The sequence below is a fragment of the Brassica napus genome, chromosome A3 (genome assembly GCF_020379485.1).
Source record: "Brassica napus cultivar Da-Ae chromosome A3, Da-Ae, whole genome shotgun sequence".
Taxonomy (NCBI): Eukaryota; Viridiplantae; Streptophyta; class Magnoliopsida; order Brassicales; family Brassicaceae; genus Brassica; species Brassica napus.
In genome coordinates, this window is record NC_063436.1 from 24,319,048 (window position 1) to 24,337,212 (window position 18,165).

Here is an 18,165-nt window from a genome sequence, read left to right on the forward strand (position 1 = left end):
ACTATTTATATTGTAATTATCTATAGTTATCTTTATCTCTAATTTATGTCCTTATCTCCTCTATAACTTCTACTTGTGTTAATGTGTATCAGTTTCATTCTTGTTTGTGCTTTCGTTTTCTAAACAAATCATACTTTCCATTTTATTTTTTTTATTTTTATTTTTTTTGCTGAAATTTTAAATTGATTATCAACAAAGAAAAAAAAAGTTACAGGCAACATAGGTTTATGCTTTCAAACATGAACACAATCAGTAGAGAGAATTTTAAAACTGGAGCTTAATTGGCTACGTGGTGCGTCCCATCCAACACTGCATCATATCACTGTAGAAAGATGGCCGCCGGTGACGCAGGGAAGAGATCCTATTCTTGATGAGCTTGTCAATGATACGAACCATGTGAGCAGCACTCTGTGGGTGGCCTTGGTGCCGACGACTATTCCTCTCCCTCCACAAGCTGTATATCGTGGTCTGGAAAGCAAGTTTTAGGAGACAGGTCTTGATCTCCTTGCGACGAGAAGAAAGAAGAGATGCGATGGTGATAGACCAGTCAGGGTTCACATGAGACCCTAGGAGGTACCCCACCAGATCAATCCAGACCGTGAAAGAGTAGGGACACGCAAAGAACAAGTGATCTCGAGTTTCATCTGGTTCTCCGCATAGAAGGCATGCCTGGATGCATCCCCAGGCCCTACTTCTGGCTCCCGTGGACAATCTATCCTTGAGTGCCAGCCAAGTAATGAAAGAGAACCGAGGGATGGCCTGTGGGAACCATACAATCTTGCTCCAAGCTACGGTAGGATGCTGCATTCGAATCTGCTCCCATGTTTTGACACTTGAGAAACACGGCTTGTACTCGTCCTCCCCATGACGCCACACATACCGATCATCGCCTGCAGTGTCCACCGGAGCTGGAATTAAAGTGATGGTGGCTATCATCGCCCGTAGGTGACAACCACGACATCGACGAAAATTCCATTGACCAGCAGACGCTGCTCTTGAGACCGTTGCATAGCGAGGTATACCGAGGACCTGAGACCAGAGTCACCTGTAATATTTAGTAAGCGCCCTGCAGTAGACCAATTATCAAACCAGAACAGAGTAGAGTTGCCATTGCCGATCTCGGAGCGGAGGAAAGTAGCTGCCTGGTCCCGTAACTTCAGTAGTTTGCGCCAGATCCACGAACCTGCGTATTTGTCGCTAACATCCCAGAAGCTATGCGACCGCAACAGGTAAGCTTTTGTCCATGCTACCCACAGCGATCCTGAGTTCGTAAGGAGTCTCCATATCAAGCTTAGAGCAAATACACGAGACGTATCACGTAATCGTCGGATACCCAAGCCCCCCTCTTCCTTGGGCTTGCATACCTCTTCCCAAGCAACCTTTGTCTTCGTGTGCGTGTTCGGGGTTCCAGACCAAAGAAACGCACCACACAACCCTTCAATTGTTTCCATACAACTCGCTGGGAGCCGAAATACGGAGCACCAGAAATTCGTGATACTACCTATGACGGTCTTAATAAGTTGGAGACGACCCGCATATGAGAGAGAACGGCTGGACCAAGAAAGGAGACGAGTACGGATCTGATCAACCAGCGGCTCGTAATCTGTTTTAGTCATTGTTTTGGTGGTGAGAGGAAGTCCCAAGTATCTCACTGGAAGCGATTCAGTAGGGATGCCAAGCCGGTTAACCTCCTCCTTGAAGTCTTGGCTAATACGTCCTGCCATGAAGATGGATGATTTTGCTGGGTTTATCAGTAGACCAGAGAGACTCCCAAACGCAGAGAGAACATCAAAGACGCCCCTAAGCGATGAAACTGCACCATCAGTGAAAATCATTAGGTCATCTGCAAAGCTTAAGTGAGTTAAATTTACTTCACTACAAGAAGGGTGGAACCCGATACTCCCTGATTGAGCTGCATTATTGAGCATACGAGACAGCACGTTGATTGCTATAACAAAGAGGTAGGGAGAGAGAGCACATCCCTGTCTCAGCCCCCGCTCACTTCCAAAGAAACCCTCAAGCTCACCATTCACTGCGACAGAGAATGTAGCAGTGGAGAGGCAGGTATGGATCCATTGAACGAACATGTCAGGGATACCCATGGCACTAAGAGCATCAGTGATAAAAGACCATCGCACCGAATCAAAAGCTTTTGAGATGTCAAGTTTGAGGACACTCCTTGCCATGATCGAGGTCTTGTGATAATCCTTCACAAGTTCCGTCGCAAGTAGGACATTCTCAAGCAGTAGCCGACCCTTAACGAAAGCACATTGGTTAGGTTCTATTAGTTCCGGAAGCAGAACTTTTAGCCTGTTTGCTAAGACTTTCGAGATCACTTTGTACAAGATATTACAGCAGCTGATGGGTCGATAGTCTGTGATCTGTTTTGCATCGTCATGTTTTGGTATAAGTGTGAGAATGGTTGCATTGACACCCCTAGGTAGGAGGCCATACATGAAGAAAGACTGAACCGCCGTAACAAAATCATCTTTGATGATAGGCCATGAAGCTCGGTAGAACTCCGCCGGAAAACCATCAGGACCAGGCGCTTTGTTGGACGGCATCGAGAATAGCACATTTCTGATTTCAGCCTCAGATATGGGATGTGTGAGCAGCTGAGCAGTGTGATCCGGGCATCGATAGTCTAAGAGCTCTGACAGTACAAGACCAGGGACGGTGTCGACAGGAGTTGTGGCTTGTTTCAGGAAATTCTCAAAGTGAGTAGCAGCCGTCATTTTTATCATGTGAATATCAGTGATCGTTTCCCCCGAGGGTAAGAGGAGCTGTCTGATCATGTTAAAAGATGTTCTGCTCTGAACAATCCTGAAAAAGAAGAGGGTGTTTTGATCGCCATGCTTGAGCCAGGTAATACGAGATTTCTGACGAAGAAAGCTCTCCTCAATCTCTGCCCAGTGATTCCAAGTGGTTGTGGCTACAGCGAGTTCCTCAAACGTAGTAGTACATGGTTGTTGAAGAGCAGCCTTCTGCTTGTCACACAATACATCAAGAGCTTCCTTTGAGCGCTGGGGGATGTTCCCAAATTTATTCTTATTGAGTCTTCGCAGAATTGGTTTCAACAACTTCAGCTTGCGGTGAAAACGGTACAGGGCAGAAGTGGAATGGAAGAGGGCCTCAGTAGACTCCCAGACCGTAGAAACTGAATCCATAAAGTCCGGGTGGTCAGCTAGGAAGTTAAAGAACTTAAACGGACGTTTGTTCCCAGGCGGAGGTGTTTCCAGTCGAATCCAGCAGCGAACATGATCAGAGACGCCTGAGGGCTCAAAACTAGTATAAGAATGTGGATATTTATCTAGCCAGTTTTCATTCACTAGGACACGGTCCAGCTTCTTTGCGATCGGGTTCACAGGCCTCTTGTTAGTCCAAGTAAATGTAGGACCAGTTGCAGCGAGATCAGTGAGATTGCACGTTGTTACCGCCGACTGGAAGTCATGCATTCCCCTCTGAGACGCGCTTGATATAGTACCTAGAGAGTGCTCCGATGAAGCCAGGGTTTCATTAAAGTCGCCCATTACAATCCAAGGAGCTCCAGTAGAGGCGTAATACGTTCTAATGTTGGCTAACTCCTCCCAAAGACGCTGGCGTTGCGATGCAAAGTTCGAAGCGTACACACAAGAGCAGATAAATTGTTCCCCTGTATCCGAAGTGACCCCAACTGTGATACATTGGTCACTCTTATACAAGAGCATAACTGATACAGTAGTATCCCAGCAGACCCAAATCTTGCCAAGACGATGGTGGTCATAATTGGTAATGAAATTCCAGTTAGGTAGAGCAGAGTTAAGAATCGAAATACTGTTGCTCTCTTGAACACGAGTTTCAACGAGGCAACCAAAGGACGGATGAGCAGATTGAATCCAAGAACGAAGAGCCGTATGTTTGCGCATTTTGTTGAAGCCCCGGGTATTCCACGCAAAAATAGATATCATCGCATCAGTGCCTCCGTGAGGAGGCGTGATTAGTTTGTTTGTTCTTGGCCCCTTTAGATTGATCCTTTTGTTTCCCAACGCTTGTGTTTGGGTGACTCTTCTGAGACTTCTTGGTCTTTCCTGACTTCTGCTTCTCTAACTGTTTTAAAGAAGAAAACTTTCCATTTTATTATGTGCCGTCAACTTTTGAAGAAAATAATAGTCACTCTTCCATCGAGCTTTAGGAGTTGTGGTTATCATTACGGTTATGGTAGCTTAGCAAGAGAAGCTACGATCAGTAAAATTCTCCTGATACCATGAAACCACCACTCCCACTAATGTCCTCATAGTACGTTCATAACGGTGCAAAGACACGCCAGAAAGTTCCATTATTAATATCCAGCAAACCACAAGCTGCTACTACAGATGATTCTGATGCTGAGGGACCTGTCGATGATGGATCACAGATCGCTCTACCACAATATTTCGGTTCAGATTTCTACCATGATCCTTGTTTTATGCCTTGTGATGAGCGAAATCATCATCAAGCTCCTACAAACACTACCTCCAAGCTGGTGTTTGCTCCTAAATTTTTCTTTACCACTTTTTTGCCGGGAATATATTCATATCACACACTCTCTTTTACATTACATGATGTCACTTTAATACAGAGAGCATCGCACTAATTTTACTTGTTTTTTTTTCTTCTTTCTAGATGGATGAAGGATTCAATTTTGAGACATTGACTGAGAACATCATCATGCATTACGGGTTATGGGGTAATCTTCAAGGAAGCAACAAAAATAATAAAGGGCATCCTAATACTATTGATGGATCTTTTTACCGGATTTCGCACAATCCAATTGATCCTATCGGAAGACCTTGCAATGCGTTTGGCCCTACCGAGCGACCCTTCCCACACCTTCCCTCTAGTCATGAACTGGCAGATTTGTGCTTTGTGTTAAAATGGTATCGCTGTGGCACATATCATTGACGAGTTCATGTGTGATTTTGTCTCATGAATTTTTTTCTTCTAGAGAATGTTGTTTCTGTTAGTGCAGATGAGGCTACAAAAAAAACAAGTGCAGAAAGTAAAACACACAAAATTTATTAATGGGGTTCGTTTCCTACATCTCCGGGACCTCGTCCATATTTCACTGAATTAGAACAAGAAGTAACCTACAATTGTTATATGGTACAACACACACTAGTGTTTACATTCTTTTCTAAGTAAGTACTTTATGAAGATAGGAACCAAACACACATGCATAGATCACTATCTGGCTCACCGAAGCTCTCTGTTTTCTACAGATGCAATCTTCACAGACCACCACAATGAAACTGCATGTGCTAAACTCCACCTTGAGTCTAAATCTTCCACATTTCAGAAATACTTCACCTAAGTACGTCACCACCAACGCACACAAGTGACACAAAACGCTTGATCCCCCAAGCATACACGAAGTTCACCACGAGTTACACACGATGGCTAATTTTACCACACAAAGCGTCAACTCTAACGTCACCAAACTAAGTCCACATCAGACTCCATCAAAACTACTTCACATTGCTTCAACACCAAGCAATAACAAACACCAAAGAAACTTCTCTCTCTTCTCTAAGGTCTGGTTTTCTGATAAGGCACGTCCTTCCTTATATATCAGACCAGAACTTGTTTTCCACGTCTTGAACTTGCTCTTCAAGTTTCTAAATACTCTTTAAGCAAAATTCCTTTTCCATTTAAGCAATTTTCCTTTTCTTGTAAAGGTAAACCTTCTCTCCAAACAAAATCTTTTTGCTTAATGGAAAACGCTATTTTGTCTTGAAGCACACATTTCTTTCCTTTTTCACGCTTAGAAAGCCAATGCACATCACAAAACCCGTACTCCAGTATAGCCCAGTACTACCGATCCTGTTCGTGAACTGGTACAAGTCATATTTCTGTAGAAACACTTAAATTCTACGAGAATACGTAGCAAAATCATGTTTATCTAATTATCCATGTACATATGTATATTTAAACCATAGTATATTTACTTATATAAGTAAAGAAGGAGAGAGCCGGTACGTAGAGAAACAGAAAGAAACAATCAGACGAAGAGCGCAAGAACATGATGCCCTTGAATAGAATATTTTATACGTTGCAGAAAATGTAAATCTAAATCGGATAGAGAAACATTACAAATCATGTTTATCTTTTAAGGAAATATAACATATATTTCAATTTCTTCTTTCCTATATATCAGCTTAGAAAATCCTTATATTTCAAATTTGACAATACTGCAAACAAGAAGCGAGGTACAGGAGGAGAAAAAAAACCCTAACCAGACTTAAAGACTCTTCGTCTTTCTTAAATTTCACTTTAGTTTGGTCGGAATGATGGCGACAGATAATTTCCAGCGTATCTCGTCATTGTCATCATCTTTACGGAAACCACAGCCACAAAATCCACATCCCGTCGATTACATTGGAAGCTTTATGACACTGGTCTCTAAATACGGTTTACGATACCAAGGCTTTCTCTATCATCTCAATCACGATGAAAAGACTCTATGTCTTATAAACGGTACGATCTGAAACCGATCTGTTTGAGATTTAAATAACCTGATATGTAGTTTTCGTTTAGTTTACAGAGAATATTTCGATGAAGTAATTGTTTTTTTTTTAATGTTGTTTTGATGTTTGTGCAGTGATATGTTACGGCACGGAGGGCAGGAACCTTATCGGGTTTCATATTCCACCTTCTTATGAACTTTATAGTTACATTGTTTTCACCACAACTCAGATAAAGGCAAGTATGTGCGTTAACTTATGTACGTATCATCAATTTAATATTCTTTCTAATTTGATGCTTTCTTGGCTAAACTCGTTCCTCATTTTTTTGGTAATTCATTTTTGCAGAATGTAGTAGTTGATTCTCCAGCGAGCTTAGCACGAGGACTAGGTAGTAAGATTTATCGTCCCCCAAAACCACCACTCCCATATGTATACTCGTCATACAATCAAGACGGTGCTAAGATACGCCAAAAAGTTCCATTATTAATTTCCAATGAAAAGCTCAGCAAAACGGAAGCTATTTATGATTATGATGCTTCTTTAAGTATGGGATCAGTCAATGATGGATTACAAATTGCTTGTAAACCTCTTGCTTTACAGCAATATCCCGGTTCAAATTACTATGATCCTTGGTTGAACCATCTTTACCAACCTGTGCCTTGGGCTCCACTATATCAAGATCCTGCATATGCTGCACCGTCATCGATTGCTTCTCAAAGTTTCTTTACCACTTATCCATCTGTTCCATTTTCTCTTGGGCAGGTAATATATATCATCATTCTCTCTTTGTTACATATATCTGCATTTTATTATGTATGTCACTTTACTTGCTTTGTTTTGGTTATAGGGTAATGGAGGGTTTGATTTTGAAGCATTGACTGAGAACTTCGAGCCGTACAAGCTATGGGGTCCTGAAGAAGACAACAAGCAAGAAGATCAAACTTCTTATACTGTTGATGGATCTTCTTATCAGAACGAGACATGGAATTATCAAGGAAACAACAAGCAAGAAGATCAAGGTGCTTATAGTGATGATGGATCTTCTTATCTGAACGAGATTTTGAATTATCTAGTAAACAACAATCAAGAAGATCAAACTGCTTATACTATTGATGAATCTTCTTACATGAACTCGCGCAAGCCGTTTGATCCTATCGGGATACCTTGGAATCCGTTTGGCCCTATCGAGCGATCCTTCTCATATCTTCCCTCTAGTCATGAACTGGCAGATTTGGGATTTGTGTAAAATCTAAATTTCAAAAAGGAGTGGGTGGCACATATCATTGACAAGTTCATGTGTGTTTCTTCTGTCTAACTAACTTGCCTTTTGTTACTTATGAATTTTCGAATCTCACTTTTATTGAAACATGAATTAAAAAAACTCATTTAAAATTTAGTGTTATTGAACTTAACATTTTTTAAAGTATTCTGTAATCCACTGTTATTGAAAATATTTTAATTTGTGGAATTTTAAATTTTTCAAGTGATTTTAGAGTGTTTGGATAGAATTTTTTATTTAAAAAAATTAAACTCAAATCTCATGGTTTTAGGTGATATTCATGAATGGTTTAACAAAAATCATTTTATTCTCTGCAATTCCTTAAAATCATCTAAAACCTAATGAGAAATCAAATCACTTCAAATTTTAGATTGAATACACCATCTAAAAGTCCTTGAAGTTTTTCTACTTCTATATTTTGTTTTTAATTCCCTTTTGGACTTTGACATAAATCTGACAAGGTCAACTATGGTTGACTTAGATATTAGTGCATGGTGATGTATGCATCTTGAAGTTTTCTTTTCATTATCAATGTTGTACATTACCTTAGACTGGTCAGAGTTATGTGGAGCATTAATAGTAGCTTGTAAGGTTATGATTGGTTAAAATCTTCTTAATTGCATGTCATAAATTGATTAGATAAAGCAAATAAAATATCATAATGTAAGACAAAAATAGGATATATGGCAATTATTTTACCAGGACATAATCAAAAGAACAGTGGGTAAAGTAGGGATTAGTAATCTTGTAACCAGGACATATTTTCTTTTGGTTACTGTCTTGTGGTTTTGGAACACACCTACGTTTCCACTGATCTGAGCAAGAGAGAAGCGAATAACAGCGGCTGTTCCGAGCACAAACGCATGGCTTCCTAGTACATAGCAGTTCCTTTATGTGTCCCATCGAATATCTTCTTTCTGGGCAGAAGGTTGTGCAATGTGCATAGTTTCAATGAATTCTGTGCCTTTGTTAGATTCGGTTCCTTCTGAATGGAAAAAATCAATCGGACGCAAGTACATATGTGTATAATTCTACAACACACAGTAAAGGTTCAATCTTTTTGTCAACTAAATAAGAGAAAAGCTTCGAACAAAAGAAACAAAATAAGAGTGGGAAAAAGCCATAAAGGATAGTGTTCTTAACTTTTTGTTATTTGAGGCAGCTTCTCAGAGAAATTTTCTTTGTCAGCTAAATATTAAATATATATATATATATATATATGAAAAACCTGGAGAATAAATTATAATATAAATGGATAATATTTTTAAAGATTCTAAGGAAACAGATTTGAGTAAAAGGGAGGTCGGTGTAAATTATTTGGCCTTCATAAACAGAACAAAAGCAAAGTATTGATTAACTTAAAACATTTTGTATTTTGTATTTTTTTTTTTAAAAAAAAGGGAAGTTAATTTTTTTTAATCCATCTATCGTATCTTTACTCTCTTACTATTTATTTTATCAAATAAATTTTCTGAAAAAAAAAATCTAACATCTATCTATCTATACTATTATTTACGAAGTAAATTTTTGGAATCGAGCTCTCATGTTAAAAGTTAGAGTGGTTAATATCGTTTTTACCCTTAATGAATAAATAAAATGTATAAATAAATTAAAAAATAAAAACGAAATTTTAATTTATTTGATTAGATAATTGATTAAAATTAATAATAGTAAAAATTATCCAAAATCTAAAAATATAATTTTAAAAAGAGATAATTTTTGTATATATAGTATTGTTATCTGAAAAAGTTTTTTAGTGAAAAGTTAAAAACATAATTATATATCTAAATATTAATCAAATAAAATTCTTAATTATATAGTTAAAAATAGAATATTGAATTTTTCAAAATCTAAAAATATAATTTAAAAAAGAAGATTATTTCTATACATATATATTGTATTGTTATCTGAAAAATTTTTTTAGTAAAAAGTTAAAAAAACATAAATTATATAATTAAAAATAGAATATTGAGTTATTTTAAAATTTATTTTAGTGTAATGAATATAGCGTACAAAGAACTTTTTAAAAATTTATGAATAGTTTAAGCCCGCATCGCGGGCAAGCACCTAGTTCCCAATTATTCAGAATGAATGGAATTATTGTCACTATTCTTTACCAGAAATAAACTTTTCCGGATTTAAATTGTACTCTAATAAAAACATAAGTTTATTAAAAAATTATTAAGAAAGCATATTATTTTTTTTTTTTAATATGAAAAACTTAAGTCTAGTATAAACGAGACTTCACTTCTTTTTAAGAGCCCCAACAACATTAAGTCCAATACAATAAGCAATTGACTGAACGGTGACCATCGGATTAACCCCTAAAGCCGTCGGAAAAACACTTGTATCCGCCACAAATAGGCCTTCGACCTCCCAAGTCTCTCCCGTTGGCCTCACCGCAGATTCTTCGGGTCTTATCCCCATCCTACAACTTCCCATTTGATGAGCTGAACATATCTGTCCAGACAAATCCTTCAAGCTCTTTGAACTCTCTTCTCTCACAAACCTCTCAATCTCTACCGCACTCGCTGTTCTAACGTTCAAACTCTTACCTTTTGAGTTATGTGTCCCGATGATCAGCTCCAGCCGCTATCAAAATGTTCAAGACACTCTCAAGACCTTTCTTTAGACTCTCTTCGTCTTCATCGTTTAAGTTGTAGTCGATGTAACTCTTTGAGTTGATTGTTCCGGTTCCTTTATCTCTCAAAAGCGTGAAAACGTGTGCGGTTCTTGAGAATTTGAGCATTCGGGTTTTGAAATCATTGCTTGACGTCCAAGGAATGACCCCTGAGAACATCCCTGGATGAAGAGAAGGCGTTTGGATCACCGTTTCACCATAAGTAGTCTTTGCTTCTGCGTTTAAAACGCTAGACATTGCTGTCATTATCCCTCCCTCGTAGCTCTTTTTCTTCTTCTCTGGCCACTTCTCCTCCTCAGGGAACCATCCCCAAGCCATAACAACTGGATGTAAACAAAGGTTTCTCCCAATGTTACCATTCTTCAAACCGCTGCGTTTCAACAAATGAGGCGTTCTAAGCGCACCGCAGGCCACTACCGTGGCCCTAGACTCCACCACATAGATGTCTTCCCCAAACGCAAACGCAATTCCAGTAGAGGTCTTCTTCTTGTTCCCACTTTCACACTCGTACAAGACTTCCATCGCTCTACAACCTGGAAGGATCAAACCATTACCAGATTCCACTAAATCTACAAGCCAAGTCTCTGAAGTCCCCTGCTTTTGACCTTTCTTGCATCCCAAGGAACAAAACCCACAGTAATGATCCTTTGAAGCATTCCTCGGAATATTCTTCACTTTTAACCCTAGTTCTTCACAACCTTTCCTCAAGACCTCATTATTAAACCCTTCTTCCACAAATCCGCATTGAACACCCATTCTCTCACACACAACATCCATTGCCTCTCTATACAAATCGCTTTCAAACAACTCGAGTTCTGACTTTTCAGCCCATTCCTTCATCACGTGTTCCGGTGTCTTGATCGAGGCCGACCAGTTAATGGTTGAACCGCCTCCGACAGTGGACCCGGCGAGAATCACTACGTTCATATCAGAAGTTGCTAGTAACCCACCGGATAAGTACATCTCATCCATTGCTTGCCCCTCAAGTTGAGAGAGATTGCTTCTTGCATAGTAGTTTCCTTTCTCCACCACCAAAACTTTATAACCCGCCTTGGCTAAAAGTCCGGCCACTACTCCTCCGCCGGATCCAGACCCAACCACCACGGCGTCACACCGGATTGTCATCACTGGGTTAGAAATAGATGATCTGTTGTTATTGCTCTTTTGAGTTGATACTGTGAAGCCATGATCTGTTAACTTCTTTGTCACGGCTTCTCTAGGCTTTTTGAGATTGATGATGCCATTGTATAGTGGTCCAAAGATCTCCTTAGGCATCTTTTTGTTAGTCTTCGTCTCATTTAATTCTTCTTCATGATCACTATGATCTGAGCTGGGTCCATTGTATCCTATTGCTTTCCACGCCAAGTTCTTTCCTTTTTCATCCACCTGAAAATTATTAAATTATTTAAAATAATTAATCTTTGTAATATCAAGCTGTCAATTTTTTTTTGGTTGATATACATGGGTTTCAACCTACAATCCAATTTTAATGTCCGGTTATAGATTCCCTAAGTATTTTTTTTCTTTTCTTTTTAAATTTGATTTATTTAAGAAGACCACAAAGATTAATTTTTATAAATTTCTATACAAATTAACGTTACTCAATACGAAATCACGTGAATGGAAAGCAAGTTTAAACTTAATATTGCTTAACTTTTAAAAAGTGTTTAAAATTATAAAGACAAAACTTAAAGAAAGATAAGGAGCATAAATGTATATGTAAAAGATAAGGAATGAAAAAATGTAATGTTTTGCATGGGGTTAAATTTTTACCTGGGTAAAGAAGACAAGGGCAGTGATAAGTTTGATGGACCTAAAGAACATTCTTAGGAGTAAGAAATAGCTTGAAGCCCAATTGAGCAATGTCTCTTCTCTCTGTTTCTTTGGCAGCCGGCAGAATCTCTGGAAGAATGGAAAGCCGCCGATGAAACTTCTCCGACCACACAAGACGAGACTTCCAATCCATGTGGAGAGTGACCACAGTCCAACTCTTAAAATCCACTTCTTTGGGTGGTGAAGTCTCTGACTCATTAACCTCGCCACCTATTATTGTGAATTTATGACATAATAAAAAACGCAAATAAAACTAACCAAGATAATACAAATCAATGATTAAATAATATTTAAGTCTGTTTAACCTATATTAGTTTTCATATTTTTATTACTAGGTAAGGAACCCGTGCGATGTCGCACGCGAACTCATTTTATAAAATTATATATATATATATATCATACTTTATAACTAATATTTTTAACTGTTTATTTTTGTTTTCAACTAACAATATAGATTGCACCTGTCTATGTTTATTTATATATATGCACTAAAATTATATTTGTTTTACAAATTTAGAAACTATAAATATGTACATAGCAATTAATATATATATATATATATCTTATTATTATTTTTGTAATTTATTTGAAATTTGAAATGCAATTTAATATATTTAAAACTAATTAAAAAGCAAACGCATTTAAACATAATAATTTACTAAACTGATAAGATAATTTATAAGGATGAGTAGGATACTCATAATTTATTTGAAACCATGTAAGAATATATGTATAGTCAAAACAAGATTGCATAGCAACTGTAAGAATCATGTCCAACATGTTGTTCTTGGTAAATTACACATGCATTCTTCTTCTTTTTTATTATTTGTATTTTTGTGAATTATACTTTACTAAAGAATTAACTGCTTTCGAAGAATCATATATTGGTATAGCATTCCCCAAAAACTGTAATGATTCATCACCAAATACTACCACCACTAACAATTACAATGGTTCATCACTAGATATTGCAATGGTTTCATTTAATTAGTTTCAACTGTTTATCCAGAAAATTGAAATAGTTAACTTAAATGATTACAAAGATTTACTTAAATTTCCAACAATCATTCTCTATTTAAGTGTAATTAGAGATTTACTAAATTCATAATACATATATCAAATTCATGTATAAATGGAAAAGTGCACATATAAAAAAATGTTCTTGTTTTACATTTTTTTGATACTTATCTACTAATAAAAAATATTGCAAAATAGATTCGAATATTTTATTGAAACCAAATCATAATTAAAAAAATCACACAAAAGAGGATATTATAATCCATAAAATTTAATTTAAAACCTTATATTTTATATAATATTATAAATAATTAGTTACTCAACAAAACGAATTACCTCAGAATTTTTTAGATAATTTGAAAGATTTTTGAAAACATATAAAAAATAGATATGAAAAAGAACTAAAAGAAAAATCATTAAAAATTTTACAAGTTTAGAATGAAAAGTTACATTTTTAGACTATTTTAAAACCTCTTCAAAATTTATGTAATTTTTATAGTGAAAAAACATCTTTACATATTTTAATAATTTTGTATAAACCATTGCAGTTTTAGAATGAAAAAACAAATTACTATGAAAGAATAAATCCTTAAATATTTTTATAATTTCTTTTAAACTAATACAATTTTTAGGGATAACTTATATCTTTACATATTTTGAATTACCCAAGAATTATGGATTTTCTCCTTATTAATATTATATAACTACATGGATTCGTAAAACTATATGGAACAATTAACCATATAATTAATTATTAATTAATCATCTGAATTCTTTCCTACCCCATAATTGTTTATCAAATAATTAAGAAACTAATTACCAGTCTTTTATTTGTCACTTTTGAACAATTTAAATGGTGTCTTTTCATAAAAGAAAATATATCTAGTAGCTTTTCACATTATTAATTGTGACTTTTCACCAACAAAATTATAACCGTCAAAAAAAGTTTTAGAGTAATTAAACCGATGCAAAACATTTTTCATTCCTCAGAATCTTAATATGCATGCATGTACTCCTTGTAAAACAATTTTTATGAATTCTATTTGTAAAGCAAAACAATCACTCAGGCATGACTACTATTAATAAAATTCGAGAACAAAAGAAAAACAAATTTCAAGCACTTATTCAACCATTGCACATGTTCGTCTGTGTGTCAAAATTTACAAAACCTTAAACTAACAAAAAAAAACAATATTTCCAGATCTACAACAAAATGCCAGAATGCAACATTTCCAGATGTCATGCTTATATAGATGGTTTATGAATGTAATGTCCAACGTTTAAGGAACATGATTCTTTACTTTCTAATCCAACATCAGAATTCCTAAATGCATGCAAATCATCAATTTGCAAACGTTTGATTATGTCGACCCTAAACATGTATCATGAACAGTCATTAAAATGGATGTAACAATTTTCTCATATAATCTGAGTGTATGAAATTATAGGACATGAATCATGTATTGATGGAACATACATAATCATAAATACAGTTTTATAAGAAAGAAAGAGAAAGAAAAAAAGAAAAAAATAATAATTTTATTGTCTTGTTTAGAATTATTTTTGCTATCGAGACACGAATGATTGATCCTACATATTATCATTTGTTTTTTTCTAAAAATTTGTAAAACTGTAAGGACAAATTTTTACTTTGAGAAAAGTATGGACATAGACCATTTATAGATTTTCAAATATCTATTTGAATAGTCACATCTTTTCAATTTAAAGATAGTTATTTTGAAGTGGTACTTATATGAATAGTCACAACTTCTCAATTTAAGTAGTCACATCTTTTCAATTTAAAGGTTATTTATTTTTGTAATAATACTCATATGAATAGTCGTAACTTTTCAATTTAAAAGTAGTTATTTTAACATAATACTATTACAACACATTTTGAATAAACACATCATTTTAAAACAGTTTAATTATAAAAAGACATCTTAAAAAATTTAAAAATAAATTTTATATAGGTAGATCATTTCAAAAAACAACTTCATTATAGAAAGACACCTTAGCTATTCTAAAAATCTATTTTACTTTTACAATGGAAAAACATGACTCTTTACTCTAACTAATACACGATTTTTTAATCAAACAAATAATTGTACAAAGACATTTTTTGGGATTTTTAATATCATTTTAGATGAAAAGACACATGAAAAATACTCCATTTTTTAGAGTTGCATGTTGGAAACACAACCTTTCAATTTTATAGAGATTCACAACCTTTGGAATTAATTAGAAAAGATAGTTATTTTGAAAATATACTTATGTGAATAGTCACAACTTTTCAAGTTTAAAAGGATACTTATATTAATGGTCACAACTTTTCAATAGTCATGACTTTTCAACATAAATAAGATTCATAACCTTTAGAATTAATTGGGATTGCTATTATTAGTAGATAAAGCTAGTATTTGTCTGAAATTGGACCCAAATGTTTTGGTGTCCACGTTTTACAGTTTTGGTGTCCACGTTTTACAGTTTTGGCCATCGTAGTTATGACAAGAAAAAGAGACATTTGTATCAGTTATCGTAGTGATATTAATACCATATAGTATATAATAATAATAATAAGTATAAGCAACCAATAAGTGGTTGCGAAATGAAAATAACGTATATGACAATCAATTTTGAGATATATTTTGCATACGTGACGATCGACGGATTTTAGTTGTACTCGAAACCTGTCGGCTCTATATTTCACTAAGAGTACTGACTTTTTGTTCTCTTCTTAAGTGATGATTCTTTTATTTCAGGGATGAAAGGACTGAATCACTTGCATGCAACAATATCTATGTTGTTACAAAATAATGTCATGCTTTATTGAAGAAATTAATAAAACATATACATATTTAATTGCTAAAAATTCATCTAGTTCAACTATCGATAGTTTAAGCAGTGAAACTGTGGTTTCAACGTTGTCAAAACCAGCTGTGAATAATGAGAAAGAAAAGGTTCTGCGTCTTGTTCTACAACTTTTTAAAAATGGTCCTGAACCAAGAAAGACTACAAACATAATTAAGTTGTGTCGTCTATTAATCATTTAAGTTGTTTCTATGTTAAAGAACTGTCAATTTATTGGATGTAAAAATTCCAGCAACCAATGGTTTCAAATTATATAGTTTCAAAATTCAATCACTCACAAAAATATTTTATATTCTCTTTTGTTTGTAAAAAAAAGGTTAGCTATAAATATAGATCAAATGCATGTAACATATATAGTTGAGGAAGCATATATTTATATATTTACAGAGTGAAATGGATATGTAGATATAGAAAGATTGTCTTTAATTACATGATCAAGCATGTGTATAACATATATAAACGAACGTACGTAAATGCATGTTTGTATATATACACACTTACACGGTCGGGAGTTCCAGTATGAGAAGCAGAGGCGGAGTAGTATCCAGCGACGCCGTCATCCAGGTGTCCTACTTCAGCGCCGTCGATAGATGGTATTAGAGTATCGCAGATCGCAACCAGAGATTCCATCTCACGCGCCGTCAGTGAGTTCGCATAAAGCGTTTTCGTTTCATCTTGCTGCCGGGGACTTCCAAATTCGACGTCAAGTTTTGCTTCCATCGAATCTTTATGAAGACTGCTTTTGTTTTGATATTCCATTAACTCAAGAATGGTTTTTGTTATTGTGACTGGTAAAGAATGTGTTTTATGTGTTTATATAGAGGGGCAATGGCTAATTATACATGCACATTTATTAAATAAAATATATACAAATGGAATGTGTAGTATTTGGACAAGTCAGTTATGCGTGAACCATATCAAATTTGGTACCAGCAGGAAAATTCGGATACCGACAAGAACACAGGATTGGTCCCAACTATTCATTAAACTATTAAACTAATTCAATTATCTATTAGCACAGTGTCTTCTTACGATTGATATATATGTTTTCTGTAAAAATAATTGAGTTGTGTATTTTTATCGACCATCTTGGTATATTATCTCAGAGATTTGTAAATTATACACTAAGAGGTACATCCATCTCATATGAAAAATAATTAAAACTCAATGAAAAGTCAACTCATAGAAAAAGCAACCATAACCTTTTAAAGGAATGGGACTGATCTCATAACACATTTGTTTGATACAAACCAAATTGGGGTAATATATATACGTATAATTATTTGTGTATGTATCGCAAATCTACTCCACATAAATGACAATGAGAGGATGAGGATTAGCCAATATATTTATATGAATACGAAATTCTTTAATTTATTTTGTTCAGAGCTTTTATAATCAAGGCTATGAATGGTTTAAATGTTTCCATTATACTAGTTACAGGCTAAATAGTTTATTCACGACGCGTAGAAGTAGTTCCAGTGACGTAACTATTTGTGTTGCAATATGAATTGATCATCTCATGTTTTTTTTTTTTTTTTGAAACATCATCTCATGGTTTTAAAACATTGTTTGCAATACTCAATTAAAAGTCAACAATTTTACAAATATTTTGACCTCCACGTTTGATGACAAAAAGCTGATTCTAATGATGAATAAACGTCTTAAATTTTTTTGATATTACGTTGGAAGCCCTCGAGGCTGAATCATACATGTGAATGCTGCTAGATATGTGACTCAAAATAAAAGAAGTAATGATAAAGCATAATTTTGAATGATTGGGAGTATTTGGTAATAATGCTAAAACAAATTGACAATGTTCATAAATATGATAGAATCAATAAAAGTCCAGAGATCAAGAAAGGACCCAAGGACTGCATGATATGAGTTAACAATATGTTCATAAAGGACCCAATGAAAAAAAAACAAAAGAATTGAATGTCGAAGACAGTACAGTTAACAATACCTGTCCTCCATAATTGTATCATTCATTAAGCTTCTGATTTTCTCCCAGATTTAGAGTTTATTTTCCCTCTTTTATG

The 18,165-nt window shown here is 35.2% G+C and overlaps 2 protein-coding genes across 2 annotated transcripts; both read right to left on the reverse strand.

Annotated features, from left to right (window-relative positions):
- Positions 1-285: 285 nt before the first annotated feature.
- On the reverse strand, positions 286-936 carry LOC106419587. Its single transcript, XM_013860403.1, has one exon. The coding sequence runs from the start codon at positions 934-936 to the stop codon at positions 286-288; it is 651 nt and encodes a 216-aa protein (XP_013715857.1).
- An 8,976-nt stretch (positions 937-9,912) lies between these two features.
- Positions 9,913-16,932, reverse strand: LOC106419524 (long-chain-alcohol oxidase FAO4A). The gene is given in 4 exon segments (XM_013860325.3): positions 9,913-10,339; positions 10,341-11,788; positions 12,176-12,445; positions 16,625-16,932. Coding segments are annotated over 4 exon segments (2,310 nt in total). The 5' UTR covers positions 16,883-16,932; the 3' UTR covers positions 9,913-10,005.
- Between the last annotated feature and the right edge of the window lie 1,233 nt (positions 16,933-18,165).